General features: G+C 31.7%; 1 protein-coding gene and 1 long non-coding RNA gene across 3 annotated transcripts in view; one reads left to right on the top strand and one right to left on the bottom strand.

Annotated features, from left to right (window-relative positions):
- Positions 1–2,166: 2,166 nt before the first annotated feature.
- On the bottom strand, positions 2,167–5,222 carry LOC132760142 (uncharacterized). The gene is made up of 3 exons (XR_009629820.1): positions 5,087–5,222; positions 2,568–2,661; positions 2,167–2,270 (listed from the first exon to the last, which is right to left on the bottom strand). It is a non-coding gene; the product is annotated as an uncharacterized LOC132760142 (long non-coding RNA).
- Positions 5,223–5,405: 183 nt separating this feature from the next.
- The window catches only part of LOC132760117 (uncharacterized), a 49,471-nt gene continuing 40,023 nt past the window's right edge, over positions 5,406–14,853 (top strand). For both annotated transcript variants that reach the window (XM_060752015.1, XM_060752014.1), the window contains exons 1-8: positions 5,406–5,505; positions 8,595–8,724; positions 9,106–9,214; positions 9,497–9,683; positions 9,954–10,119; positions 10,468–10,579; positions 12,498–12,624; positions 13,166–13,297. In XM_060752015.1, coding sequence (XP_060607998.1) covers positions 12,561–12,624; positions 13,166–13,297 — 196 coding nt within the window. In that variant the 5' untranslated portion in view covers positions 5,406–5,505; positions 8,595–8,724; positions 9,106–9,214; ... (2 more) ...; positions 10,468–10,579; positions 12,498–12,560. The remainder of the gene's footprint in view (positions 5,506–8,594; positions 8,725–9,105; positions 9,215–9,496; positions 9,684–9,953; positions 10,120–10,467; positions 10,580–12,497; positions 12,625–13,165; positions 13,298–14,853) is intronic.

The following is a 14,853-nucleotide window of genomic DNA, read 5'->3' as shown; positions in this document are numbered from 1 at the left end:
AATTGTTTAACTGACATTATGTTGTTAAGACAGCAAGATATCTTATAATTTATCAAAATTGTATTGGACCATCACAAAACAAAGAATTTTTACCTTAGTTTTACAACAATTGTGTTATACTCAAGAGTTCTAAGTCTATTCAAAAAAATGAAATTGATAATCTTCACAAAAATTTAATGAAAACTTGACATGATATTTTGAACCATTTCGTTATAGCTATTGACTAATTAATGATAACTGCATTCTTTTCGCTATTCCAGACTGTTCATCTCTTGATACAGTTTTCTCAGGGATTCTCGGAAGTTTTCTAGTTCCACTTCTGTTGCAGCTATGTTATCCAGGCAAGCAAAGAGCTCTTGAAGTTTTTTGTCCACTTGTAAATTCTGAACATCATAGGTCTGGTACAGTTGCTGTTCTAGGGCTTGCACACATTTCATAGTCTAATATTGGAATAAGAAAAAAACAAGACTTTTAAATTATTCAAATGATGGCTTAAATTGTTTATGTAGTTGAACAGATCTTCTAATATTTTATGGAAGAACATAAACATTTAATAGTACACAATACATTTTCTAAAATGTTTTCTTAATTCTCTATTCAAACTAAACCATACTTATATTGTACTAATATTGTAATAAACTAAGTAATATTGTAATAGTAAAATATAAAATGATTTTGACACCAAAGGCATACAAGAATATTAGTTTTGTTTGTTTGTTTTGGGTTTTACATCACATCGACACAGTATAGGTCATATTGCGACGTTCCAGCTTTACTGGTGGAGGAAGACCTCAGGTGCCCTTCCGTACATTATATCAGGCACCTGAGTAGAACCACCGACGTTCCGTAAGCTAGCTGGATAGCTTCCTCACATGAAAGATTCCAAAGTCCCGTCGGGATTCGAACCCACAGCGGTGAGGGCCAAGTGGTTTGAAGTCAACGACCTTAACCACTTGGCCACGGACGCCTCTAGCAAGAATATTAGTGACACCACTTTGACACTGATAAAAGCATTGCCTTCAGGAGTGGGAAATAATAAAATCGATTTTAAGCCTAAATGACATTGATTCTATCACTTTAAAACACCTCACAAGGTAGATGTCTATCATGAAAACTTCAAATGAAAAATTAAAGATATTGGTTGGTAAATGAAGGCTAAGGAGCATGTCATTTCAACAGAAGGACTTACAACCAATTATATTGCTCCCATGAACATTTTTTTGAGGTTACTTAAAGATTTTTTTTTTACTTTTTACAACATTTTGCCAAGCTTTAAGAATACATACCAAAGTAAACTTGTTTATTTGTTGTTTTGTTGTTTTTTTTAAACAAAATTTACATATAGACATGGTAAAACTGTAGTAAAACAAAGTGATTTATTTACATGTATGCAACTAATATGTTTTTTAAAAATTTCCCCTTTCGAAAAGGGATTCCCTTATTTGCCCCGCCCCAAAACTTTTATTGTAAGGGCTTTTTTTTCAGGGGCACCTCTAGGGGAAAAAAATTTTACAATAAAAAATTTGATAAATGTTTTTTAGAAAGGGAAACTTAAAAATTTCAAAACTGAAAAACCCTTTTAAACCCTTCTAAACTTTTTTTAAATTTTCTTTCAATAAGTTCGGGAGTCGTTTTTAGCTTCGCATTTAGCCCATCCAAAAATTGTTTTCCCCCCCCCTTTCCCAATTTTGTTTTGCCCCTAGGGTTATTTGGGAAAGTGGCTCCTAAAAGAAAATGTAACAATAAAAAAAATATATACCCGGAAAAAATTTTTTGTGCCCTTTTATTTATTCATAAGAAAAAAATATTCAACACGATACTTTGATGTTATGAACCTTTTTCGTTCCTCATAAACATACACTTTAAAGCTAGAAATTAAATTTATTGCAATTACAGTAACAATGTAATCATACATGTATATCAAAACCTGGTTGAGTACCTTATCTTAGATAAAGATTCTGATAATCAATTACTGTGTAATAAACTTAGTTTGCAGGTAAAATAATTGCTTTTTAAATGATATTTTTAAATAGCTAAAAATTGTGATTAAATTTTCTAGTTAACAATTTTTTTTTAAGTATTTCATCACATGATATGTGGCTGGTGAAAATTTCAACAAGTCAGATAATTTTTAACAATGTTTTCTAACAAAATGCACAAAATTTACCTTCAAAGTCTCATACATATTTGAAAGACGCTCAAATACATCTGATTCTAAAGTTGCAGTGTTGTCAATAGCAGAGGTTTGTTCAGTTTCTGATTCCTGATTTCTTTGCAATGAGATAAAAATTATTAATAGATAAATCACTATAGCAGTTCTCTGATAACACAGAAATGTATGCATCTAGGTTCAAATATTTGAAGATCATAATGTTGAATTTTTTCACACAAAAAATGGTCAATTCAACCACTCATTCCTGAAATTACTCTCAGAGAGAATCAGTACTGGGCTTCAGTACTCGGTATATCTGAAGTTTAAGAAGTTGTCTTATAACCATAACTGTATCAATGAGACATATAATGTATAAATTATAAAATACTGACAAGACTAAGACTGGTTTATTTACCTGATATCCTGTGGAATGCTGCTAACATATTCACTAGATGAACTTCCCTCAAAAAGCTCTGTGTCCATTCTCCAATTTCAGATAAAGAAAACAACTGTAAAAATGAAATAATATATAATATCATTATTTACAAAAAAAATAACAACCCATACCCACTACCAATCTGGGATAACAAGTGTTTGGTAATACCAGGGTATCTGAGAACAGTTTTTCAGATTTTTTTTAACTTTGAAAGGAACACTCAGAAACTCTGCTAATGTGTCAAGGGTTGTATCTGTCTTTATGCCAAAAACCCTATGCTAGCTTGCACATTATTTTCTTGATTTTTTTTTTATTCAAATAAATAATTAACAAAGAGTAATCACTGACTGCAACAAATGAAAAAGTTATACAAGAGGGCCATGATGGCCCTGAGGTCGCTCACCTGTATATAGCCCCCCCCCCCCGGGCCAATTTTTACCCAAGGGCTTTTATTTGAACAGACTTGGTAGACACCCATAAGAAGATGTTTCATGCTAAACATCTAAGTTCTAGCTCATTGGGTTTTTAAAAGAAGATTTTTTAAGTTTTTACTATACACATATAGTTAAAAACAATGACACCCCTGGGGCAGGGCCAGTTTTGACCCCCGGGCTTTTATTTGAACAAACTTTGTAGATATTTACTTAAAGATGTTTCATGTATAATATCTAAACTCAAGCTATTTGGGTTTTTTCAAAGAAGATTTTTAAGTTTTTGCTATACACATATAAGGAAAATCAATGACCCCCGGGGCGGGGCCAGTTTTGACCCCAGGGCTTTTATTTGAACATACTTGGAAGACACCCATTAGAACATGTTTCATGCTAAATATCTTAGCTCTAGCTCTTTGAGTTCTTTAAAGAAGATTTTTTTAAGTTTTTACTATATGCATATAGGGAAAATCAATGACCCCCTGGGGCGGGGCCAATTTTGACCCCAGGGCTTTTATTTGAACAAACTTGGTAGACACTCATTAGAAGATGTTTCATGCTAAATATCTGAGCTCTAGCTCTTTGGGTTCTTTAAAAGAAGATTTTTTTAAGTATTTACTATATGCATATAGGGAAAATCAATGACCCCCTGGGGCGGGGCCAATTTTGACCCCAGGGCTTTTATTTGAACAAACTTGGTAGACATTCACTAGAAGATGTTTCATGCCAAATATCTTAGCTCTAGCTCTTACGGTTCTTTAAAAGAAGATTTTTTAAGTTTTTACTATATGCATATAGGGAAAAATCAATGACCCCCCGGGGCAGGGCCAATTTTGACCCCAGGGGCTTTTATTTGAACAAACTTGTTAGACACTTACTAGAAGATATTTCATGTCAAATATCTTAGCTCTAGCTCTTTGGGTTCTTTAAAAGAAGATTTTTAAGTTTTTACTATATGCATATAGGGAAAATCTATGACCCCCTGGGGCAGGGCCAATTTTGACCTCAGAGCTTTTATTTGAACAAACTTGGTAGACACTCATTAGAAGATGTTTCATGATAAATATCTTAGCTCTAGCTCTTTGAGTTCTTTAAAAGAAGATTTTTTAAGTTTTTTACTATATGCATATAGGGAAAATCAATGACCCCCTGGGGCGGGGCCAATTTTGACCCCAGGGCTTTTATTTGAACAAACTTGGTAGACATTCACTAGAAAAATGTTTCATGCCAAATATCTAAGCTCTAGCTTTTACAGTTCTTTAAAAGAAGATTTTTTTAAGTTTTTACTATATGCATATAGGGAAAATCAATGACCCCCACCGGGCCGGGGCCAATTTTGACCCCAGGGCTTTTATTTGAACAAACTTGGTAGACACTCACTAGAAGATGTTTCATGCCAAATATCTCAGCTCTAGCTCTTTGGGTTCTTTAAAAGAAGATTTTTTAAGTTTTTACTATATGCATATAGGGAAAATCAATGACCCCCTGGGGCGGGGCCAATTTTGACCCTAGGGCTTTTATTTGAACAAACTTGGTAGACACTCATTAGAAGATGTTTCATGCCAAATATCTAAGCTCTAGCTCTTACGGTTCTTTAAAAGAAGATATTTAAAGATTTTTCTTTCGGTTGCCATGGCAACCAGAGTTCTGCATGAAATGGAATTCTTTGAACAATCTTGATAGAGCTTCATACAAAGAGTATTACTGCCAAGTTTCATTAACATTGGCCTTGCGGTATCATAGAAGATGTCCTTAGAATATTTAAAATGTGGACGGACGACAGACGACGGACGCCATTTGGTTGGCCATCCTAAAAGCTCACCTGCACTTTGTGCAAGGTGAGCTAAAAAAGAGGATAGTCCATTTGCATACACTGACATCTAAATATATGTAGATCTACATGTATTGAAGGTAAATCCATTAATCAACGCATAACTGTTAGGCGTTGATTCATGGATTTACCTTCAATACATGTAGATCTACATTCATATATAAAATGTCATAAATCTAAGCCTGAAAAAAAAGAAAATCGTTATGGCTAGTCAACATATAAAACAGATAAAATACTTGTTTATTCTTTCGGTCCGTCTTCTAACACACCACGGTCATTTTCAATTTTTCGCAGCCACTACACTTTTCGCGTAAGGTTAGTCTACTAAAAAAATTGGGGACGTGTGGTTGATCTCTGATAATATTTTTAATTTTCCCAGAGTATCCGTCAGTGAAAGAATAAACGTGAAAGACCTATATAATTTTTCTAGTTGGATATTCTAAGTTTATAAGCTTTCGTAATTTGCTGCAACAGGAAATATTTATTGTCTAATATTATAGAATATTATAACTTCCCTGCAAAAATTATGTATTGGACCGGAAACGGTGTCTACATAAAATTATTACAGAATTCGAGCAGACGACTGACGTTGGGCGGGAAGATCTGTCAAAATGAAAACATGGTTTTATACCTCGGATTGAATTATTTAGAGCAGGTTATTCCTTGTTTTAAAAAGAAATACCCGATTTTAATTCATGAAAGTTCAACTATGACAAACACTTTTCATTTTCATTCATTTCACATACCCTCGATTGATGTATATTCGCGGTATTAGGCACATTTGTGAGAAATAATATGGAAAAAAGATATATAATAAATTATACACATAATGTTTGCTTACATTTGGCCTTTTTCAATTTCAAGTCAGTTCAAGTTTCACCATTTTACACTCGTATTTGTCAGTGGTAACTTTAAATAATAAGCGTCTGTCATGACGGCCGCCATATTGGAACTGTATGTTAATTCGCGGACGACTACAATTACGTCATTGTAGGTCAAATCAGTTCACATGACAAAAATTCCAGCCTCTTTAAACTGAGAAAATATCAATTTCTCGGAAAAATGTTGATTTTTTATATCTATTTCTTATTTGCAGTTTTATTTTGTAAACATGTAAGAAGTAGTAAAAAAACTAAAACAGCCGATAAATTGGATTTTCATCTCCCCATATGACCCTCATTTCCGGCAAAAGATTTAAGTAGGTCAAGTGCTTGCACATTTTAATCTAAACATGTGATTACATCTTAAAGTTTGATGATGACATAAAAGTTATTCTGTCAATTATATTTTGGTCGGATAGGCTTAAAGTTAGACCTAATTATTTTTTAAATGAAGGAAATGACACTTTTTGCATTAGCTGATATGGGTATCCAAAATCGGTCAATAAATTTATTCATAGCCTCGGTTTGGGAAAAAAAGCATGGCTGACTGACCTTCACATCTTGAAGAAATTTCCAGAAGCGGGAATTGTTTGACAAACTTTTCTAAGTTAATAAAAATGGATTACTTATAAGGTAGATATTTGGGCATAAGTAAAATCATGTTTTTTTATACTTATTAGAAAATAAACAATAAACTGCCCATTTTTATGTGATTTGTGATGGTTTGATACACGAAACATATGTAGACACATTTTGCGAGAAATATTACGTCATTGTCGGGCAGGTGCGACGAGATTTTACGAGATTATCCAAGTATAAACAAAATCCGCGAATTTATATACACCGCGATTTTAGATACATTGACGATAAATCTGAGCCTTTTGATTCTGACATTGATTAAAAAATGGATTTATACTCGGTTCCTATGATATCACGGGTTCTAAGATATCACGGTATTTACATTTTCTGTGACTGCTAATAAAAGCAACACACGATGATGCTAATATTTTTAAAACTGGCACACTAAATTCATTTTCATCTGCCTGACTGCCAATAAATTTTTTTAGAACCCCTGGCCCTGGCTACTTGTGCTTTTCCCAAACAAAAATATTGAAGCCATTTGCTGAAGATGTCAGCATGTGACATAGATAGCTAAGGTAAAGCAAAGTAAACCTACTGGAATTTCAAAATTCCAGAAATATCCAATGTCCTAACTCTTCATTCAATGAGGTTTAATAGGTGGACTGGTTGGAGAGTTAACTCCGACACTAAATAACATATTTTTTGCAATATTTTAATTATCGTCCTGTGCATTTTAAATATTGAACCACCTAAACAAAGTTCAGTTCAAAGACTTTACATTAAACTACAAAAAATATGTATGAAAATGGAATCTGGTATCCTACCGTGACCCAAATTCGGCGTTCTCCTAAATTCGGCGATGTTTTGTTTTTCATCATTTACGTGAGATTTCAGAGGTGAAGGTCAATCATGTTTATGTCCCACGGTCTATTTTTACAACTCCAGTGATTTTCTGCGCTAAATATGGAGATACGGCTGGTAAACATTAAAAATTGTATATGACATGGAGAAAATTGTGTGTTTTACCTGATGCAATTTCAAGTTTATCTATACTTTCCTCTATTTGATTGATATTGTTGCTTAAAATAATTTGACAGTCGCCGTTTTTTATCTAATATTAAACTATTTTAACTGCCGATCTAGGTCAACATACTACGTCACAATCCCGCCAAAATAAAAAAATTACTGCAACCAATCAGAATCGCCGAATTTAGGTGACGTTTTCAGATCGTAGTAAGATTTTACATCTGCCATATTTGTTTATATTTGGCAACCGCTGAACGATTACATAGTTAGAAATGAACTTAAAGTAACTTTTAAATATTTGTAGTAAAATTATATCAAGTATAATTATAGATTACTGTAGTTTATTGAAAATGCCATTGACATTTGTTCTTATAGCGCCGAATTTAGGTTACACCGGGATACTTTTTTAAGGTCCTGAATGAGGTTTAGAAAACACAGTCTTTTTACCCCAAAACAGTAGATAAAGTCGACACTTAATTTTTAAGTAGAAAATGACTGGAAAATCATCACCAATAATTTATTTTTACATCTTATATATTTTATCTATTTTTTGTTAATATTTTTACATTTTTTCAACAATATTTCCCAAGTCAGTGGCCTGTTGTCAATACAATTCTGACTACCTTATTGTAATTTAGTAAAAAGAACGTTTTGCTACGAAAAGTTCAGGTTATTTGAAAAACATTAAAATGTTTACCAAATTATAAATAATCATCAAATTCTGTCCTGAACCTATTAGGTGACCATGTGCTTGTTTGTTGAAAAACAAAGTTGTAATAATTACATTTGTCAAGTGTCGGGGTTATCTATGTGTCAGAGTTATCTCTCCAACCAGTATGGTTTTCATAAGTTACACTGTTTTGAGTAAATAAAAACGTAAATTAGACCAATAATCAAAATATTATCATTTATCAACAATATTTTAGTACGTAATAGTTTAATACAATATATTTTAAAACTTGACATACTTTGTACAGGTAATTCACCTTATCTAAAAATATTTGATTTGAGACTGAGGCATTGTTTAAGCTTGCTTGTGCAACACAAAAAAGTACAGCAAAGAATATCTATAATTTATGTGTCTAAATAATCGGTAGCATCTTATTTACAGGAACCATTAACAACACTTTAAACTATGTTATTGGTACCACTACCAGCATTTATTTAGAGGTTGGGTTCTAAATTTGGTGCCCATCAATGTCCAAGTCATTGAGATACTTCAATATCTTTATGTTGATTATTGTTTAAATTGCAGGCCATTTCTGAGAAAAGAAGTTTGCTGGAAAAGTGTTTGATTGTAGTTCCTCAACATCTGGACAATGTAGAGGCATATATACACAAGGGAAAACTTCCTGATGACAAATACAGGTTTCCATGGAAAAGAGGTGTTTACCACTTATATAAAAAATTCACAATTTAATATCTTGACATAAATTTAGTATTTAAAATGTTTATATGTAAACTCAAATAGTAATTTAATGCATTGTGGAATGGAAAAAAAAATGAAGTTTTATCTATAGCAAAAAACATTGATAATCCTCTTAGCCTTGAGTTTAAGATATTTGTTTTATATTTATTCATTCTGAAGCTATTTCAGCATATCCTAATTGTAATCGTGTCATCATTTGTAATTTCAAGATGCAGCAGTGTAGTTAAGTCCTTATTTGTGGAATACTTGAGGTACATGTCTCAGGCTACAGAGCCGTGCATTTTTTAAAACTAAATGCAAGAAATTAATCTCGTATCTTTTCTTTCTATTTTTTTAGCAAAAAAGGATGATGAGTTCTTAATTCAGGAAAGTGTCAACATTGTTTCTGATGCTCAGCTCTTGGTCAATAAAGATGACATAAAATTAGATGTTGCCTCCTTTTCAAGGTAGAACCATTTTTGTATCAGTGATTTTTTTCTCAATGTTTTACAGCCGAGTTCAAAATAGATAAAATTTCCCCTATAGTGTCACTTATGCACTTTTGTCACTAGAACCATGACTTATTGGCAGTTGACTCGGATCAACTTGTTGATAAATTTAATGAACTGAAAGACAGAAAGCTGTTCCTGAAGCAGTATTTGAATCAGTTTAATGTAAACATGTTTAATGAGCACCACGATGTAAGAAGTGTGTGCAATACTTGAAATAAATTCTTAAATATCTTTCAGCCAAGAAGAAAAAGTAAACACACCAGTCTATCTGAAAGTGTTAACTTTGACCTGAATTGTGATGTCATTCCTAGTTCAAACCCAAGTACACAGGATCTATTCACTCCAGATGAGTTCTTTACAGAGCAAAACTTGTTCCAGGAAACATTTGAAAAAGAAAATCTTCACCATTTTTCTTCAAATTGTGGTATTGTGTTAACTTTTTTTGTTCTCGAAATGAAAAGAAATTCATATGCTGATATACATGGATAAGACAGCGATTTTTGTCCTATATTTTATAGAACAGAATAAAGGCTGTTTTAAACTTTGTAAAAAATCACTGTAAGTTTTGTTTAATATTAAATGTTTTTCACTTCAAATCCAATATAGTGGGTCTCGTTTTGTCTCTACATGTTATTATAAAATCAGCTTTAAATAGAGTTTGAAAAAATACCATTGTGGTGACTTTTTTTTCCAGAAAATTTGAAGATTGAAAGTATAGAGATTACAGGTGAAGCTGTTGCTGCCACTCAACAAAATGTACCAAACTTGTCACTCCTTGCGTCAAAGCTCAAAACTATTCATGTCAAAGATCCGTTTCTTCAAGAACCCGGCAATCCCTTAACAGAAGACACCATATTTGGGTATACATAAATAATTTTAATAACTAAAATTAAAGACTATTTGTATTTGCAAAAATCTTTGTTTATCTTCCCACCACCTGCAATTGAATTTTAATTTCAACACAGTGCATATGCGGCAAAAAAATATAATTATCTTTCCAGTTAATTTTCTTTTTATTTCTAAACCGCATGATTATAATTAATGTCTATATAACTTTGGAATTTATAGATTTTGATTGTCATATGATATATATTTAAATACAAAACCATTCTTCTGCTATGCCTGTAAAAAAAATAAAGTGAATGTAGCCTATGATTTTTATATGGCTTATCAGTTTGTGATAACATAAAATATATGATTTTGTTAAGGAATGAGAAAGGCTTTAGCAAGGAGATACCAGTTTCCATTCTTAATACTCCCTGTGATGATGGCAATTTTAAAGAAACGTTCCAAAAAGTGACTGAACCATCTACTTTAAAGGTAATAGACAAATGTAACAGTCATCTGTTTATGAAGGTAGAAAAAAGTCTTTTAGGGGCAAAGTATTGTAACGACCAAGTACCTAGCTCATTGATATTTTCGGATAAGATGTTTTATCCGACTACTACAACACTACAAACATCCGAGATCTTTCCCGGTCTCCGAATAAATAACAACCAAGATTCCCTCCGTGAATCAATACCTTTTACATATGTTAATTTATCCAATGCGCTATTATAGTCCAATTTCATTTTATATATCCATAAAATATGTAAGAAACACATTTAATTATCAATTAGTTTCCCGGCTGCAGCCATTCCGAATCTAACGGACTTTACCGTTCGCGCATGTTTAATTTCAGCCATTCCGAATCTAACGGACTTTACCGTTCGCGCATGTTTAATTTCAGCCGTTCCGAATCTAACGGACTTTATCGTTCACGCTTGTCTGAAACAGAGCCGGCTTGGGCTAAATTCTGGCACTGACGTCATCGGCTATATGACGTAGATGCCTGACCCCTGATACTATAAATACTCTGGCGCATGCAATCCGGCTGTCAGTGCCTGGATAGAACTTAGAATAGTAATCAATCCGATTACAACCTAGAAAATGCCAGCAACTCCTTATTCCAAGGTAATATAATTATTTATGACAGTTTTATTGTGCCTAAATTATTAGCATCAGATATTATATTTTCCTGACAGTTTATTTTACCCAATTGTATTGTTTGATGTGACATAAGAGAAATACCTATAAATACCAGCTTCCATGGTATTTTATTATAGATTCCATCCTGAAGTTCCAGCTACTAGTATAACCACCTTTTTAATGTAGATGTATTTATATGAACCAATATAAATATAGACCGTTTATTATAAACCATATAGATCCACATATAACTTGGATGTCATACTTAGCTACTCTACATTGATATAGCTATTCTTTGGTTTAGTTCACAGCCTTGAAGACGAGGATTATCACTAACCCCTCCAGACGTGGCCCATTGACGAGGATTTTCCAGATACTTACGAATTTAACTGTATTTGATATGAAATCTAAATAAATTATTTGTGTACTTTTATTTCAGGTTTTTGTGTTCTGTTTTTCCCTTGTAGGTTCAATTTTTAATACTCCACGTGCGTTCGAGAAGAACTCACGTCCTGGATATTGTTGCGTGTTTGGGAAGCAGACCCCGACTGCGTTTCAGTATGAAATTTTATTTAACATTAGTTAGATGGTACAAATGTTTGATAGAATCATTGTTCTCTACTTAGATAGAATAATAAACGATTGTGTTATCAGAATCATCAATGGGTAAAGTCTAAATGTTGAAAAAACTTTTGTTGCAAATAAACTTTTTATTAAAATTTTTATTTGTTAATATTGTATTTTTGTTACTTTTTCCTCTATTTGGCAAAGAAAAACATATTTTCTTTAATACTCATTTACTTTGTATTTGTTCTATAATTGTTCTTAAATTGAAGTCTAGTTAAAAAAGCAATATACTCTTACAATGCCATTTCTAGCTATTTTGTGGAAAAGGCCTGTGCATAAATTGAGAAAACTAATATTTGGCATTTTGGGAAATTAAATAAATGTTAAAAGTTAATAATCTACCTTGTTCATGACTTAAATTTTTTACATGTGCATATCACATAAGCTGTCACTTTTTTTCTCTGAATTGGAAACAGAAATTTTTGGCTGCTGTTGGGAATTTCTTTTTGAAATTGGGAAAAATGAATCTATTTTGGATTGGAAATTGGGCCTTAATTTCTGCCCCTTGTCAGATAGGGTGAAAATGCCATCTTATTAACAACAAACGACAATAAGTTCAATTACTTACAACTACTTCATAGTTTTTTGAAGCAGCAGTATGGTAATACCATTACGGTAGAATGTAAATGTTTCATGTTTGCAGGCTGAGCTGGAAGATGTAATTACAGCCCATCAAGAGTTTATAGATTCTGATTCCATTAATTTGATGAAGTCTGAATTGCTGTCATCTGTCAGAGGGAAATATACAACAGTTATTCTGACAGAAAAGGGTGAGTTATAAAACAAAACAACACACACAACACATATTGTAAATATTTTAGAAAAATATGATGAAATAGAATTGCATTAATTATTCAAGTCTTTATATTTTAGTGAAAGTAAACTCAATTAAATATCTCTTCTAACTTTCCTTTCAATTGATTGTCATTTGAAAATAAATCGAAAACTAATTTAAAAAAACTGTAAAGGTTTGATGTTTTTTATGAATTTCAACAGAAATTGGGATTACTGTAATTACTATAAATCTAGATTTTTGTGCATACAAACTCTAATTTATTTCTAGATTCCATTATATAGTTTTATTTCAGAAGTTATTTCTTGTCTTTTGGTATAAATCTTTAAAACATAACTTGTATAAAATTGATATTTATCAATGTATTATTGATTGCAATAAATGTCACAAATTTTCAACATATTGAAACAGATTGATACTTAAATTGAAAGTAAGAAATTCTATTTTACCAGTGATAGAATTAATGGCTGCTTTGAGTCTAAATGTCTTCATAGTTTCCATTGAAACATAATTTTCAGAGCGAGACGTAACATCCGTTGTATCAAAGCATGTTGTGAGACCAGAACAAATATGCATACCAACTATTGAAAAGTTTGACAACCCACCAGTTACTAAAATGAACACATCATTCTTGGAGATAAATGAAATAAGTAAGTATATAGATTGAGTCTGTGTCAGTGGTAGGGCAGACACTTTTGGATTCAGAATTCCTAAGTTTGAATCATTTTGTACACAATTCTATTCCTTTTGCACAAAAGTATACTTTTGTAATTGTAAAATGTATAAATTAATGGCATTTTGTTGACTTGGGAACCATCACTGAATTTTATGTCTCATTATCATAACTTGTGAAAAATTTCTTTTAACTAAATATATTTTAAACAAAGTATCTAGAGACTTGTGAAAGGAAAGAATAATCTGTCAAACATGAATAGTTTTAGAGATACAATTACTTGTGTTCCTTATTTTTGTGATGTTTACCCAGAACCTACAGACTTAAATGTCATGTAGAGCAAGTTTAAACAACACATCTCTGGTAAACATCAAGTTCTTGAAACAAACATTGGGCAAATACCAGTGCTTAACTCATTCAACCCTGTACACTGTCTACCAGTTAAACCCTACTGATAACTGATAAGCCAACTCCTAGGTACCTTATTGATTTTATCTAACCTGTCTCCCTGAGGGATATTGCACTGTTTTATTGACAGGTCATAAATAATAGGGGGTGCATTATGTAATTTGCCTCTGGCAATCTCATTTTTAATCCAATCAAGCTGAAATGACACATAAATATTGGCAATAAAATTACCTAATCAGTGGTGTAACTTCCATCACTATGGCAACATGTTGGACTGATTTATTATCAATAAAATAAAGAAGATTTTCAACATAAAATCAGTTTATTTGTAATAAAAGAACTTTATTTATTGTATAAATTTCTATTAAAACATTCTTCTCCATAATATAATAATTTAAAAAATATATTGAGAAATTTACTGCTAATTTACAAATTAGAAATGAATACTTTGGAAGGATTATGCAAATAAATAAGTATAGTAATGACTAATGAGCAAATATAAGTATTATGTTATGGAGCTCATAAAAACAGACAAGAAATATAACATTTATGGTGCAGAGGTGTATATACATCAGAAATTCATATTCATTAAAAAAAACTTTTATTTTCCTGTTGTTTTTTTTTTAAGAAAATTTCAAAGAAAACAATAAATAATTTATCTTTACTTCTGTGTCTAAAAGTAAGAAAATATGAGCCGGAAAAAATAATCGATATATGAAATATGAATGAAAATTGTTATATGTGTGGATTAATTTTAGATAATTTTAGAATTATATATAATAATTATAAAAATTATATATAATAATCTATTAATATAAAAATAATTACAAAATATATACAAAAACTGTAACGTTTTTACATTTTTGTATTTCTTACATTAGAACAGTTACTCTTATTTTCTGGAGCTTTCAATTACGTTACTTTTCTGGATAAAAGGAATGAAAAAAGATCAACTAAATATTTTTGTAAGACAAAATCAAAATTACTGTCTACAAAGTAGCTCAATAAGAAACACAGAAAAGAACAGTTCAAAGAAATCAAATTCATTTGAGTCCGAATCAAGATCTGTAGTAGGTCCTGGATTTGGGCCTGTGAATGGTCTCTTAGGCAATTCTGACCGATCGT

This window comes from Ruditapes philippinarum, unplaced genomic scaffold (assembly GCF_026571515.1).
Source record: "Ruditapes philippinarum isolate M1 unplaced genomic scaffold, ASM2657151v2 ctg3111_1_1_1_1, whole genome shotgun sequence".
NCBI lineage: Eukaryota > Metazoa > Mollusca > Bivalvia > Venerida > Veneridae > Ruditapes > Ruditapes philippinarum.
This window is presented reverse-complemented; position numbering and strand designations above follow the sequence as displayed.